This window comes from Triticum aestivum, chromosome 5D, assembly GCF_018294505.1.
Source record: "Triticum aestivum cultivar Chinese Spring chromosome 5D, IWGSC CS RefSeq v2.1, whole genome shotgun sequence".
In the NCBI taxonomy this organism is placed as follows: domain Eukaryota; kingdom Viridiplantae; phylum Streptophyta; class Magnoliopsida; order Poales; family Poaceae; genus Triticum; species Triticum aestivum.
The window spans coordinates 532,141,665-532,157,658 of record NC_057808.1 but is presented as its reverse complement, the minus strand read 5'-3'; the positions used below and the strand labels follow the sequence as shown (position 1 = coordinate 532,157,658).

Here is a 15,994-nt window from a genome sequence, read left to right as displayed (position 1 = left end):
GGAATTACTTCTGAAGAGATCCATAATTTTGATTATGTTGAAATTTTAACACGTCTTTTTTTTAATAAATTAGTTTTCTTGCGACGAAAGAAGAGCCCCAACCGACCTTCAAAACCCCCACGCGGGCCCCTCACGCGGGTGGGGCTTAGGTCGTGCCGGGAGACCGTGTGGAACCCCCGGGCACCGCCTTACGACGGTCCCTTCATCCAAAAATCTGATATTTTCCATAAAAATCTCACAAAAAATTTCAGCCCGTTTCGACTCCGTGAATTTTTGGCATATATTTTCAAAACAATAAAAAATAGGAACTGACCCTCATCATTGGATTAATATATTAGTCCAGTATTATGCCAAAAACATAAATAAATGATGTAAATATAGCACTGATACTTTAAAAATTATGGATACATTGGTGATGTATCAAACTCTCGACACGAAGCACAACAAGAGAAGCCGCTCATGACGGCGTGCTGGTGGCCGCGGGAGCATCAGGACGGTGCGACAACACTGTGTTGCTGGGTTTGGGATGGTGAAAACTAACCCGATAAGGGCTCGCGGTATAGTGAGAGTATTTGGAATGAAGACAGGCAACAAATTGAAGTATTAACATGCTTCATAAACAACAACACTGACGGGCGGGAAAACCGAAAGGTCAGAATTAAAGGATCAACAAATATGGGTCAAATATAGCAGCTTATCAGTGGAAACTGTTGGTCTGTTTCAGCCGTCGGTATTTATTTTGAGCTATCGCTCAAAAAAAAACCCGTCGGTATATGAATTTGAACATTTTGAGAACAAGACCTTTGAAACTGCAGTACCCAGTGATCCATTACATCCAACTATGGGCCTTATATGCAACTAAAAAAACTATGGGCCTTATGATCAGCTGCTTGTCTGCCACACCTCAACTGCAGTACCCAGAGATCCATCAATAAGCCCATTGAATTGTTACAGTAGCCAGCCCATTTGTGTCATCACGCAGGCCGAATGGCAGAGTTGCCGGTGGATCCCTTCTTCCATCCTTGTCTAAAAGAAAAAAACATTCTTCCATCCCCACGGCCGGCCGCCCCCTCGCCGCCGGCTGCTGCCAGCGCAGTCCGGCGTCTCGCAGCGGTGGTCACCAGACTCCGGCCCCATCATCGCCTCCCTCCTCTGCTCGCCCGCCCCCACTCCACGCCTTCCCTTGCCGCCTGCCGCCTGCCGCCTGCCGCCCGCTCGACTCCCTCCTCTCCTCGCCGCGCCCGCCCACGCCCGCACCCCTCCTCTGTCCTCTCCCTCCCTGAATGCCACCGCCTCCCGCCCTCCTCCGTGCCAAGCAAGCCTCTTTCGCGCCCCCCACTCTTCCCCCGCCCAGGCAGCCGGACTCTCTCCTGGCCTCCTCCCTCGCCTCCCTCGCCGCGTTCAACTCCCCCCTTGGCCGCGCTCGCCCGCGTCTGTCCGTGACCTCCCTGGCATGACCCAGCTCTTTTCCTCCATGCGGGACGCCACCGTCCGGCCCGGCGTTGTCACGCCCGCACACTCGTCATGGGGCTCTGCCAAGCCGGCCGCGCTCAGGGCGCTCGACGGAATGCCCGGCCCAAACTCGGGCGTTCGCCCGGCTCGGATGTCGTCATTCATGCCGAACACGGTCGTGGATGGGGTGTGCGAGAGCGGGAGGATCCAGGCGGCCGTTGCGTTCATGGAGGACTGCTGATTGGCTGACGTTGCGGCCGACGGATCCTGCCGTGCGGGGAATGTGACTGCTGCTTGGCTTTCCAGGCGGCGGAGAGGATGGAGAAGGAGAGCTTTCCTCCACAATAGAAATGTGGTTTTGTTCCATGAGATGCAGTCATGCATTTTACCATGATCTTGGGATTCTTTAGCAGGAGGAATAGGTCACAACTTACAAGAGGCTTGGTGTACTGTACACCGTGTACACCTACAATAATACTTTGCTGTCTGGTTAAGTAGGAGATTTCTCAACTGTGTATGAGTTATTGGGGAAGATGATGGATGATGGTTGCCTGCAAGTACACGGATATTGACCAAGTGGTCTATGGATGAATCTGGTATTCAGCCCAACACTTTGATTTACTCTCTCTGCAAGAGTGGATATACTCGGTGTATGTGCATGATTTTAATTTTTCATCTTATGTTCTGATGCAGCAAATGCAGGGAGTAGCATATGATGGATGTAATTTTCTGTTGCATCAAAAAGCAAGTTAACTCGGCGTATGCAGTAGCAACTACCAACCATTCATACTGGAGCAAAGGTCCAAGTATAGATTGGACAAGAAGGGTGATGCCCTTTTTTTCTGCCAACGCTGGAAGTGAGGTACCATTTCTGTCAGTTACTCTTTCCTGCAAGATAAACCTTTTATTCTCCCTTACCTGACTACGATATACTGTTGAACAACTGAGTTAGCAGCGACGAATGATTCATTGTCTTAGCAAGCTAGGCACCACAATTTGTCATTGCATTAACTTCAACGAAATAACAAGGGCACAAGGCCAAGCTCCAACTGAAACATTTTTACTCTACACTGTAGGCCAAAAGCCCCACAACGGAAAACATTATTTTTTCTCTCCAAGAGAAACATTAGCATTACAATCCGATCCACAACACAACATCAAAGGCTTGCCTGTTCTGAACAGCCGGAACTAAGAGGCGTATTACATCGATTGTATATATATATACACTCTAGTGCTGCTTTTAAAAATACAAAGGCCTGTTCCAGAGACATACAAGCAAACACGAATAGGTTTCCTTGTGTGGTGGTTCTGCATCAGCCAGCAGCCATTTTCACAAGTCAGCGGCTTCAAGTAGCAGTCTCGTCATCCATGTCAGTAGTTTGCGGCCCGGTGGATGATGGGGAGTAGCTTGCGCTGGGGCTGCATGGCAAAAATCAAAAAATTGCAATCGTCAGAATAGCAAATGGATGGTGTGTACTTTCATCACGGCCGGACAGATGAGGTTGACTTGATGCATTACCTGTAGTTGGGGGAAGTTGGGCTGTAATCTGGGCTAGGTCCTCCAGAGGTAGTGTGCGGGCTGCAACACTCAGGCAATGCGTTAGGAAACCCATGTCTTGATTGTTACAATAACAGCTAGTGTTTTTTTAAGTTAAAAACAAGGATGCATGATGATCAACTGAAATGGACTCACCTTGTCGGGCTGTACGATGGGCTTGGTTGTGCATATGATGGTGAGGTGGGCGAGTAAGTCGGCGAGGCAGGGCTGGGGAAACAGAGATGTAAGCAGACCAAGCATCAACAGATGAATGAACAGATGCCAAAGCTATCAACAGAATACCTGTAGTTTGGAGGAGCTTGACTGTACGGGCTCATCATCTTTGGGCTGCTTGGAGAATAAGCATGTGAAGGACTGTACGAGGGTGACGTAGGGCTGTAGCTCGGTGACCTCGGGCAGTAGTTCGGTGAGGTAGGGCTGTAGCTCGGTGACATCAGGCAGTAGCCCGGTGACGTCGGGCAGTAGTTTGGTGAAGTAGGGCTGTAGCTCGGTGACGTCGGGCAGTAGTTCGGTGAAGTAGGGCTGTAGCTCGGTGACGTCGGGCAGTAGTTCGGTGAAGTAGGGCTGTAGCTCGGTGATGTCAGGCTGTAGTTCGGTGATGTCGGGCTGTAACCAGGCGACGTAGGGCTGTATGATGAGGGCAATGTAGGACTGTATGATGGTGATGTTGGGCTATAGAGTGGCGATGTTGGACTATAGGATGGTGACGTGGGGCTGTATGCAAGAGATGTCCGGCTATAAACTGGCGATGTTGGACTATAAACTGGCGATGTTGGGCTATATGAAAGGGATGTCGGGCTATAAACTGGGGATGTTGGACTATAAACTGTCGATGCCGGACTACAGATCGGCGATACCGGACTATAGATTGGCGATGTTGGCGAGTATGATAGACTGGTCGGACTGTAGGAAGGAGGGCCAGACGTATAGGATTGGCTGTAGTTTGATGGGACGGGAGAGAATGCCATGCCCCCAACATATGGCGAGAACTGAGCACCTGTAACGGGGGAAGCCTGGAAATTTGGACTCAGCACTGGCGACATCATTCCTCCATCATGGTACGGTGTCCCGGAGATGGATGAATGCGCTGATGCCATGCCATAGCCATAGTCCAGACCTTCAACATAGCTCGGGAGTTGAAGCTCAATGGCCTGCTTCAGCATCTCCTCATTCAGATACAATCCACAGCCTCCTGTACCAATAGGAGCGAGCTGGCCAAGCATAATGTTCTCGGTGACACCTCTCAGGTAATCAGACTCCGCATACACAGCAGCATCAAGCAAGATATCCACTGTTTCTTCAAAAGAACATCTCATGAGAGGTCCTGTGTCATTACGATTGATACCGTGCCTAGTAATAGCCATCAGGTGACCTCTGTATGTCATGGTATCGCAGAGAATGGCCAGATGCCTGTAGTTCACATAGGACCCATCAAAAGATATCACCACCCTCAGCTCATCCAAGAGAGACCTGCGGACAGCCTCGATCCCAAGAACCTCAATCACTTCGATCAGATGGTTACTCCTTGTCCTTGTAGCGTCAACATCCTCATGGCACATCACTGCCAAGAGGTTTACACCTTCTGTATCAAGCATCCACTCTTCTTTTTGAGTGAAACCATCATTTTCATCAAATCTATTCACCTTCTTCTCTTTGATGAAGACCTTGTTAATATCTGCAATGCCTCCAAGGGCCATCTCAGTCAACATGTTACTCTCAACCTTCTTGAGGAAGACATCATCATCCTCATCCTGTTTTGGAGTTTCATCATCATTTTTAATGCGGATACGGAGGATGAGCTTATCCGCGTTATCATCATTGAATATGCATGACAAGTCATCATCAAATTCATGTCTGATCTTCTCTGCAATTTCAGCCATGCTCAACCTCTTATCTACCATCATCTCACGGTTCAGTTCGATACGCAGCAGCCAAGGAGACAGCTTATCCGGGTCAATATCCTCATCAGGCATTTCATAATATGACTTGACAAATTCCACATCCTCTTCAATGGTGGTTCCTAGAGGATCAGGATCATACCATATCTCGGTGGCATGGGTCACGCTACGTAGCGTAGTGTACTCCAAGGCACACTGGACATTCTTGGCCAATTCTTTCTTCTTGCTCACCTCAGGCTTTAGGAAAACAGACAACGACGGGGTCTTTATCTTCTTGGCGACGTTAATGATCTCCCTTAACCTGGGGACGCCAAGGGTGACATTCTTGGCGCTAACACCAGCATAATGGAAAGTATTCAGCGTCATCTGAGTTGCTGGTTCTCCAATGGACTGTGCAGCTACGCATCCAATCATCTCACCAGGAGCTACCAAAGACTGGTGGAATCTCGATTCTATCTCACCGATGACCCATTCGAAAGATTCCCTTGTGAGCTTGTATTCTTTCAATATCCTCTTACTAGCAAATGTGCTACGGAGCAGGATATTGAAGAGCAGAGTAGCATTCTTCTGAGCCTCGATGCTCATGGCATCGTCTCCTGGGACAACCTTGAGTCTTTCTTGCAACTTATCCATTGCTTCCACAATTTCCATCGGGTGCATGTCAGAAGGTCTTCTCAAATCAATCTTGAAAGTCTTTTGAGCATTCCAGATAAGCCGCTTGAGGTTGACAGGCATAGGCCATGTAATGTCACCAGTTGTGGCAATTTCAGTCCCAAGCTGTAATCTGTCAGCTTCTAATTTCTGAATCTCTGCCTCAAACACAATTCTGATATCACGAATGGTCTTCAAATCATCAGCTTGTTCAGGCGACATGTAAGTGGGCCTCCAGTTCTCATCATCCAGTTTGTAACGAAATACGTTGTCAAACTCGGCCTTTTTCATCCCCAGGGTGTCCAATTTCTGCCGTTCAATCCAAACAGCATCCATGCCATCTTCTCCATACAAGAACTGAATGACATCACCCAGGGAGTTCCTCACGGTACCATCATATTTCACCATGATGTCCTCCATGGCCTTCACGAGCCTCCGCTGAATATATCCAGTCTCAGAAGTTTTTACAGCAGTATCGATCAAACCTTCTCTACCACCCATAGCATGGAAGAAGAATTCCTCTGGTGTCAGGCCTCGAAGGTAAGAGTTCTGCACGAATCCACGGCTTTCGGGACCGTTGTCATTTTGTGAGAAGTGGGGCAATGTACGACCAGCAAATCCAAATGGGATCCTCTTGCCCTCAACATTCTGCTGTCCGACGCAAGCAGTCATCTGCGAAATATTAATGAAACTGCCTTTTGAGCCTGCAGTAACCATAGCTTTCAAATTGTTGCTCTCAGACAAACTCTTCTGAGCACTACTACCAGCATCATCACGAGCCTTGTTAAGAACCTAGCATGGAAAACGGATATGTCAAAACAGGTCTACCAAAGAAACTGAGATGAAATAACCAAACAATGTCATTCAGCAGTAGTACCTGATTCACTCTATTTTCAAATGATTCCATCATTGTGCGTCCTGGCTCAGGTTCCAACTTCTTGTCACGCGCTTCCTTGATAAGCTCATTCACAGCCTTCTTAGCATCTGCAATTGTATCATTAATCTTACCCATAGTACCTGCATCTGCAATTGTATCCCCGATTCCAATACTGAAACCATTTTGCAGAAGCCAGTAGTTGACCAGCCACTGTGTATGACCCAAGAACTTGCGCGCAGCATCTGGCCCTACCTCTTCCCTGCAAACAGTTAAACCAAAATTATTATTTAGCAGTGGAGAACATCTGTACTAAAAAGAGAAACTGCAGTACGACTTTTATAACTTACCAAATAACATGAATAAGACTTCCCATTGATGTCCCAAGTGTTTTTTTGCAAAGTATACCAGACAGAAGCTCTCCCTTCTCTATCCGTACCATAGTATCGCTGGGAGTAATATATCCGCTTTCTTTTTCAGCATCAGCATCATGCCAGGCTGAAAATCTAATTAAATTGATTTGCTTGGGGATAATCAAGTTGAAAACTTGTTTGCCAGTCCAAATCGGCTTTGGTTTCAAAATGGCAGGGGTAGGGACCTTCCCATCAAAATCTTCCCACCACATTAAGATGTTCATAAATACATCCTGGGAGAAATTTCACAACATTAGTTATAAGCTACAAAACTACAGAGACAATACGACTATTGAAGGTGTTGTTTAAGGAGTATTGTTAGTTCACCTTTTCGATGAGAGTGTCCCTTTTGGTAATTTTTCGACAGCCAAGAAGTGTGTCCTGGACAATACCCATAACAGGTTTATTCGCCTGAGGTGACACAATACACTTTGGCACCATCATCAACTCTAAAACCTCAGCTCTGGTTTCAAATGACTGGGGAACATGCATGTTCATTTCATCCCCATCAAAATCTGCATTGTATGGTGATGTGACAGACAAGTTGAGGCGGAAAGTAGAGTAGGGCATGATTTTGATGCGATGCCCCATGATAGACATTTTGTGAAGACTGGGCTGCCGGTTGAAAAGAACAAAATCTCCATCAACAAGGTGCCTTTCCACCTGAGAAGTCAAGCACAAAATGGGTGAGCACTTTTTGTGATGTCACCATTAGTTAAAACAGTGGATGCTGCAACTGTGACTGTTAGTACTAACCTTGTAACCCAGCTCCAAATGCTGATCACTACTTTTCTTCAGATAGCGAAGATCCAGCCTCTGGCCATCTTCCCTGATAATGTACTTGGCACCCGTCTTACCTGGGGGAGGGTGAGGCCCATATTCTACCAGTTCTTTCAACCTGGTATAATCAGATCAGATTTAGACATGACTTATCAAATACTCCCTCCATTCACAAATGTAAGATGTTTTGGATATTTCAATATGGACTACATACGGACTGAAATGAGTGAACAAACACACTAAAACGTGTCTATACATCCGATTCACAAAAAAGTTAGAACATCTTATATTTGTGAACAGAGGGAGTATCAATGAAAGAACAGTGATTACATGTTAATGGCAAATAAAATACGTACCTCTCGATGTTATATGGAGTAACAGTTTCTGGGTATGTCAGATTCAAAGCAATACTCCATGGCACCCCCAATTCATCAATGTTGATATTCGGGTCTGGTGTGATGACGGTACGAGCTGAGAAATCAACACGCTTCCCCATTAAGTTTCCTCTAACCCGGCCTTCTTTTGCTTTCAGCCTGCTGCAGATTGACTTGATAGGCCTTCCAGAACGCTGAGTGGCCTGAATATTTCGGCAGAAGATAATCAGGTCAACTACTTAGCATTAGTGATTAATTAATGTGGAAAGTGCACTTGTAGACTGACTACTCACCCTTGGTTGCCCTGGAAGATCATTGTCGAAGTATGTTGCAATGTGAAACTGCAACAACTGAGCAAACTCTGCTATAATGTGGGCTGGGGCTCCATTTCTCTCTTGCCTCCTCAGATTCTCATTATGCCGAATTATCATCGCTAATTGGTGAGTCAAATCATCCTGTAGGAACCGGCAAGATAAACAAACAGTGAGTGAAAGGGTGCCATCTGCCATGTCAACCAACAAACCATTGGATTCGTAGTCATAATTTACTAGTACTGGGCTAACCTCACTTCTGGAGTAAGTGTCCATCATGACAGATGGTCTCACAGGCGGCGGAGGAATTGGAAGGACTTGCAGTATCATCCAATCAGGACGAGCATATTTAGGATCCAGGCCCAACAAAAGACAATCCTCATCACTTATACGCTTGAGAACATTAAGAACCTGCCCCAAGAAATTTACCATGAGGTGGTTAGATGATTTTTTTATAACCTAGTATTTAATGGAGTAAATAAAGATAATAGTGTACATACCCTCTCGGCAGAGAGAATTTGCTTTCGCTCCACTGGTTCAGGGAGTTGATCTTGATCGCCATTCTTCTTGTTTGTTGCTTTAAACTCTGCAACCATCTTCATACCATCAACTGTGATCTTTGGCTGCTGAGCACCACAGCCACCTCTTTTCTTCACTGGCTCATCGGTGTCCTGACCCTCAAGATCATCCTCACCCGCAGAACAAACCTTTTTGCTCTTGCAAGCCTCCTGTATTTTTCGTAATCTATTTTTTGGGTTCTTGATTTTCAGAGCCTGCTTGAACTTGTTATTACCCTTCTGCAAGAGATACCAGACTGGTCAATAACATGCCAAGATCAAGAGAGGCACTCAGGCACACAAGCATATATAGATGCCCACCCTATGACAATGCTTAATTAGCAGCTAACATGCAAGAACAACCTTTTCAGAATTGGTTCAGACGAAACTGTAAAGTTGTTTGTAATTATGCTCCATGGTACTGATTATTTTACCAAAGACAACAACTGATGAAATATGCACTGCTAGGGGGGCACGTCATCAATGCATTCTTATTTTGTTCTACCAATAGCAGGCTCTATCAAAGAGACCGAAAATTCACAAAAATATTCTTGGCTTCGGATGTCGAGTTGCAGGTCCATAACAAAGATGCAAGAAGTCTATCTAAAGCAATTGCATCTACAGGTCCATCACACCAAACCGTTGGAAAGATTCTATAAAGTTCAAATTTACCATGCATGTTCAGTGAACAGGTGCAGAATTGGACAAACATAAATATAGCTAGTGAATGGTGAGAACTAAGATTGTTATGATGTCAGTTTAGCTAGATGATGATATGCACCGACCAACAATTAACCTGGTAAACTTAATGCGCAGGTACACGTCTTAAAAGGAAAGGAGACCTCATCATCCTCATCGGCGAGGATCTTGGAGCAGTTGAAGCAGACGCAGCGCATGATGGAGAGCACGGTCTTGATGAAGCCGATGTGGAACATGGGCTTTGCGAGCTCGAGGTGGCCGAAGTGGCCCGGGCATTCGGCCATCCCGGCCATGCATGTCTCGCACTTGGTCCTCCGGTCAATGGTGCCCAGACGAGGGTCGCTCAGACCACCGGGCTTGGGCTTCCCCTTCTCCATGGTCTCTGCATGCTCTATCACCGCCACCGACATTTGCCTCTGCAAGCAAGCAGTTCAACACAGAATCTGTCAAATTCGATTCATCCTAAAATTTGTGATACCTACACAGTACTGACCACCTGCCATCATTACAACGGTCAATGTTCATTCAAACCCAGCCAATAAATTGTTAAACCCTGCCAAATCCGTCTTATTACATGTACTCTGCAAGTAACAACCAGACCTGTGTAGCTTTTATTCAAACTTGTATTGAGCATGGCCCAATAAAGAGCTAGCATACTGTAATAAAATCATGTGTAGTGCTGGTACTACACAAAACCGTGCAAACTGCCAAGCTCAGAGTTACCAAATAACTGACAGCAGTTAATAAGAACATTTATTAGCATTTTGTTAGATGGGTCAAAACTTTTTTATGTGTCCCGTAGCCGTATGTGATACAACTGCATGCAAAGTTCAACTTGACCAAATTTCGACCCCACTTCAGTGGTATTGATATTGACACAGCGAGCACAACTTGTAACTCAAAACGAACCATGAATGTGACGAGTTAAAACCAAGTACCAATTACAATTAATCCTGCTCGAGTTCAACTACTAGTTCCCTGTTCGAGTTAGCAAAACGCACACCGATTCAGCCAAACAGCAATCATAGGCACTGTTCCCTCCGTCAGAATTAACCACCACCGTCCCTTGGTAATTTACTTTTTAACCTCTTTCGTAATTTTGAACTTGGTTAAGTTACAGTGATTCTGCTTCATCTAACTCGGCACCACACATTAAATCCAACAACCAGTTCGTTCATCCATCCAGAGTTCGAGTTCGACCGGAAACCAGTCCCCTCCCCAAACTGACGCCGCAGATTTGAAGCTAACAACCAGCACGGGTTCGTTCGTCCATCTCAGATTTCGAACTCGACCGGAAACTAGCCCAACCACACAAACCAAACCCGCTCGAGTTAGTTGCTACTTCCGACTCCACCCGAAAGCAGAGAGAGAAGAGAAACGAAACAGAGCAAGGCGGCGGCGGGAGGGTCGGGGCATTACGATTTCGTCGGGGCTGAGGATGCCGAACTGCACCAGCTGCACCTTGGCCGCCTCCGCCGGCGAGTGCGCGAACCGCGCGTCCATCTCGCCCCTCGGGTTTTCGGTCGACCTCGCCGGAGGCGGAGGGGATCTCGATCTTATCCGGTCTCCTCCGCGAGAGGAGAGAGGGGAGAGGAGAGAGGGGAGGAGGGGCGCGTCTGGGAAAAGAGGAGAGGGGAGCGTGGGTGGGGCTGTTTTTATAGTGGTGGCGTGCGCCGGACGCGCTGCCGTGGGCCGCGGGGCAGGTGGAGGCGGTTCGGGGTACGGATCGTGACGGGGCTGGAAAGCGGGTGTGTGGCGAACCGCCTATGGTGGGGGTGCGTGCGGCGTTGGATGCGCGGTGGACGGTGGGGATGAGGGGTCTGGGGTGGGGTGGGTTCGCTTTCCGGTCGACGCGCAACGGCCGAGTGCCAGCTGTGCGGTGGTGGGCCAGTATTCTGGAGAGTGATTGTGTGTGAGGCGTGGCAGCCAAGCAACCTAGGGGCCCGCCTGGAATTGTTTTGTTAGCATGTGCTGCGCGTGTAGTGTATGCGTGATGTCCCTGTCTCCTACAGTATTCTTTAGGATCTTGTCCCACATCAGTCAACACGCAGAGTGGAAGGCTTTGGCTCGTTAAGATGGATGGCTGTCCTATTGTACTCGGTAAGCATGAAAGCGATTGTGAATGGGGTTCCAGCAAGAAGCTTTCCTCACGCGAGGATTATGACAGGGGGTTCATTTTCCTTCTTGCTCTTTGTGTTCGTGCCCTTATAGCATCCACGGCTGGACTTGGCAAATCAATCGACCCCTCAAATGACCGTGGACGCGTTCGGGCGCGTCCGCAAACAGTAAATGATCATACCTCAAAATCGATTTCATGACCAGACACCTCAATTAGCATACCTCAACTTCATATAAACTCATACAACTACGTAAACCATGCATTGACACATTGCCCGGCTACTACATCTCTACATGCCATCGGACTACCAAAATTTGACATGTTAAACCTACATGCTACCTATGGAAAAGATCATCCGGCTGCCCTTGCCTTTCCTGGCGCCCTTGCCGTCCTTCTCGCGGACGTAGCTGTCGAAGACGTTACATGGATCGAGCCGGATTTGCTCATCGCCGGAGCTGTCCGAGCCATCACCGTCCCCCTTCTCCTTCTTAGGGGGCAGTCTGACCATGGCACAGACTGCCCAATTCTGCTCTCGAGCGAGGGCGCACGTGTTTCCTTTGCTTCTGCGTCTTTACAATGCGAACGCAAATGGCTTCCTCATCCGCGGCAGCCCGCGCTGCCGCATCAGCCGCCGCCGTTTCGGCTGCAAGGCGGGCCTCGTCGACCCTCATCCCCTCCTTCCCACGGCAGGCACACGGGTCCCGGTAGGACTCATACTCCGGCGAACCGGTGATGGAGAAAGGAAGATTAGACTCGCGCCAGACAGATTTCGCCGACGGTCGGGCGTTGTCCTCCCTGGAGCGGATGAGTGCAAATCGGACAATCATTGCCTCTTCCAAACCACACGGGACGACACCCCAGTCGACGAATTTGTACTGGTCGTTGTCGGATCCGCTGGCCGCCATGCCGGAGAAGTCTGAAGATCGCCGGACAGGAGCTTGGGTGGCCAAGGGGAGTGGCTAGGGTTTGGTCTGGCGAGCGGATGATGAAGGATATATGTGGAGTCGGGTGAGCCAGCATGGGTCGGCTCCGACTGGCGAACGCGTCCGGCGGTCATCCCATATCCGCCCTTCATTTGGGCTGGATACAAGGGGTGTCAGCCAGCCCGAACATTTGAGGCTCATTTGAGGCGCCCGTTTGAGTCGTCTTTTGTGAGCTGTCACTGACCTGGCCGTCCGCCCAGGCGTTTGAGGCGGATTTGGGGTGCCCGGCTATAGATGCTGTAAGAACCTCTATAGTTAGGCCAGGCTCTTCAGAGTGGTACCACTTTGTCTTGTTGAAACATTCATGTGATTTCCGAGATTTAATCGTGTTTCTCTAACATAATAATAATTAATGTTGACGCTGATACTCACATGGTTATATTTGCACAAATATGAAGGTGCGATTGATCATTTTTAGGAGGCTTGTTCAAGTAAGAATAGCACGCAAGCACCGGTCCACCCAGATATGAAATTATCAAAGTAGCGAACGTGAATCAAATAAACATGATGAAACGGACTAGATGAATTCCCATGTGTCCCCGAGAATGCTTTGCTTATTATAAGAGAACGTTCTGGTCTGTCCTTTGCCATAAAAAGAATTGAGCTACCTTGCTATACCTTTGTTACTATTGCTACTCATTACTTGTTAAAAATTATGTTGCTATCAAACTATCTGTTACCGATAATTTTGGTGCTTGTAGAGAATACCTTATTGAAAATCTTTTGTCATTTTTTCTGCTCCTCATTGGGTTCGACACTCTTACTTACCAAAAGGACTACGATTGATCCCCTATACTTGTGGGCCATCAAGCACTAGAAAGAAATCTTTGACAGAGGAAACTGAATGCCATTCTCCGTTTCGTTTGTTTTCGTTTGTTAGACAGGATTGATGTGTTGTAGGGTCTGGCTGACCCCCGAAACATACTAGTGTTTAATGCACACGTGTACAGTAATACAAAAGCAACTATGTTGTACTTGTAATTTCTCTGGTAATCTAGTCAATTTCTTCTTCTTCTTTCTCCCATCCAGTGAAGGGAATTTGCCTTTTGGTAGAGTTTGTTAGCAGTAGCGGTGGCACATTGACCTTGAATGCACAACTGCACATATGTATTTTATGTTGGTATTGTAACGGACTACCTTTTTTTGGCTAACCATCACTCCATAACTCTCCGAGCAAGCACTGCCAAACATACATAGCCCAAGGTATGCTTCTGAAGGTGGAAGGATAATCTTGTCCCGTTTAGAAAGCAATGGCCAAAAGGCAAAAATAATAATTGGAAATGATCATATCAATTTCTTTTTTTCTACCCACCTTGTTTCTCTTATATCTATCAAATGGAATTTGAGATTGGTACTGACATGTTTCATAGTAAGCACCCAAGACTAATTTCTTGATGACTTTCTTTTTCACATGAAATGGTCAAAAGCCACCTACCGTGGATGAAACGCCCTCTTATTCCTAGATGTGCGACATGCCAATGGTTAATACTCCCTCCGTCCCGTAATATAAGAGTGTTTTTTACACTTGTACTTTCGTATATGCAAAGGAGGTGGCAACAGAGAAATCTAAGGTAACAACTATAATCATTTTCCATTCAATCGATCTGTAGGCTTCTTATCTCAAAAAGCAAATACAACCAGCTAGGAACACTTACCTAAATCTTTGGCTTGGACTATTCAACACTAATGATCAAGCATGACTAATTAAAAATAAATAATATAACGCTGGAAAATAGTTTTTGGACTAATATGAAGCTTGCAACACCATTTGATCATCTCCTTAGAATCATCTTGATCTCGCCTGGTGAATTTGCCAAAGACGTTCACCTTAACATGCAATAGGACATGAGCACGCTCGCAAGGGCAATCGATTCGTGCCAGTTCCTCTAGGTTGAGCTCCGAAGGTTGGACTTGGTTCTCCAGGCACAATTGAACCACGCCGTATGCGGTTTCCATAGCAATACCCTGTATCATTTGCAAAGATCAATCGTCATATTAGTTATGTGATTACAAATTAGTGAGCTGTCCTTAACTGAAACTTATTAAGTGATAAACCCTTGAATATTTGTAGCACTTCCAAGTCTTCCTGTGTAATGAAAGGAAGAACTTTTGTAGGACCACTAAACAATAGGTGGCTGAAAATAAGTGAAAAACCAATCGGTTCTTCCAATTTCCCTTTACAGCCAGCACTTTTCCTAATATTAATTAAATTTAAATACTTACTTTTGCACTTCTAAACCAGAAATTCGCATAATATGTATAATTCTAGCGTTGTTTCTAATCCTAGAAATTCACAGAAAAAATAACACAAAGAAAATTTAAAGTGCTATTCACCGGTTGTTAGTTGGACAAAAAAGTTGCAGCTGCGCCACATAAAAGTGTGCATGCACAATGCAATATTCCAAAACATTATATACATGTACCAAAAAAATCAAAACTGTTGCAAATACAATTGAAAACTGATTTACTATATATACACAAAACAGAATGTAGTCTAATGGTAGTGCACTATGTAGGGTAACGCAGCAGAAAACAAAAATTTTCCGACCTACGCACCAGCCCAGGACCACTATGGAGACTGCATACATGGTTTGATCTTTTTCGTTACCGACTCGTAGCGCAGCGGGAAGTAGAGTCGATGACGATCAGCGGTGCAGATCCCCGCAGCTAGGATTTACAACCTCCTAACCGCGAGGATGTATACCCTCATCTGCTCCTCAGACAGCCCTCCGGGAGGCGGTCGAACAGCCCCCCCGGACGGTGTCGCGGACAGCCCTTCGGGAGGACCTTCGAAACTCGAACAGTCACTCGGACAGCCCTTCGGGAGGACCTTCGAAACTCGGACGGTCACACGGACAGCCCTTCGGGAGGCACTCACGAACTAAGACCGAAACTACGATCTCTCTACAGAGTTGCACACATACGGTGTCATCTATCCGGCAGGGCTTCGCCGTCCAGAACTAGTTCCAGCCGGAACCCAGACAGCCTTACGGCTCTACGAAACTCTTTTCGTGGGAGGGAGAGAAGAAGCCAGATAATGCATGGCATGTGTATGAGAGCAAGGGATGAGTGTGGAGGGCTGCCCTCCACCTCTATTTATATGAAATCCCAAGGGGGTAGGGTAGTTTCACAAAAAACCCAAAATGCACATGAATGAAGTCCTTCCACAAGGACCTAGGAGTGAAACCAATGAACAAGAGGGTCCCCAAGGGGGGATACCCTATGTGGCCGGCCACACCCCATGAGGGGCCCAAAAAATGGCTCCTATCCATCCATGCCATCCCCAAGATCTTTTGGAGCAAAGCCCCAAAAGGTGGCTTTCCAT

General features: G+C 46.8%; 1 protein-coding gene and 1 long non-coding RNA gene across 3 annotated transcripts; one reads left to right on the top strand and one right to left on the bottom strand.

Annotated features, from left to right (window-relative positions):
* Positions 1-1,009: 1,009 nt before the first annotated feature.
* Positions 1,010-10,332, top strand: LOC123123537 (uncharacterized). 2 transcript variants are annotated; one of them, XR_006460656.1, is made up of 5 exons: positions 1,010-2,048; positions 2,146-2,314; positions 8,159-8,230; positions 9,444-9,598; positions 9,685-10,332. It is a non-coding gene; the product is annotated as an uncharacterized lncRNA (long non-coding RNA). The 2 variants fall into 2 exon arrangements; XR_006460655.1 differs by lacking the exon at positions 8,159-8,230.
* LOC123123536 (DNA-directed RNA polymerase II subunit RPB1) lies at positions 2,555-11,180 on the bottom strand. The gene is made up of 14 exons (XM_044544059.1): positions 10,987-11,180; positions 9,711-9,983; positions 8,812-9,108; positions 8,564-8,722; positions 8,294-8,455; positions 7,983-8,203; positions 7,603-7,744; positions 7,174-7,509; positions 6,784-7,079; positions 6,437-6,695; positions 3,293-6,351; positions 3,146-3,217; positions 2,972-3,031; positions 2,555-2,871 (listed from the first exon to the last, which is right to left on the bottom strand). The coding sequence occupies exons 1-14, from the start codon at positions 11,068-11,070 to the stop codon at positions 2,799-2,801; spliced, it is 5,493 nt and encodes a 1,830-aa protein (XP_044399994.1). The 5' UTR covers positions 11,071-11,180; the 3' UTR covers positions 2,555-2,798.
* Positions 11,181-15,994: the final 4,814 nt, after the last annotated feature.

Coding starts and splice junctions, on each gene's coding strand:
- LOC123123536 (XM_044544059.1), bottom strand. CDS start 11,070: ATGGACGCGCGGTTCGCGCACTCGCCGGCGGAGGCGGCCAAGGTGCAG. Junction 7,080..7,173: donor GGGACACTCTCATCGAAAAG/GTGAACTAACAA, acceptor AATTTCTCCCAG/GATGTATTTATGAACATCTT. Junction 2,872..2,971: donor CCAACTTCCCCCAACTACAG/GTAATGCATCAA, acceptor TTTGCCATGCAG/CCCCAGCGCAAGCTACTCCC.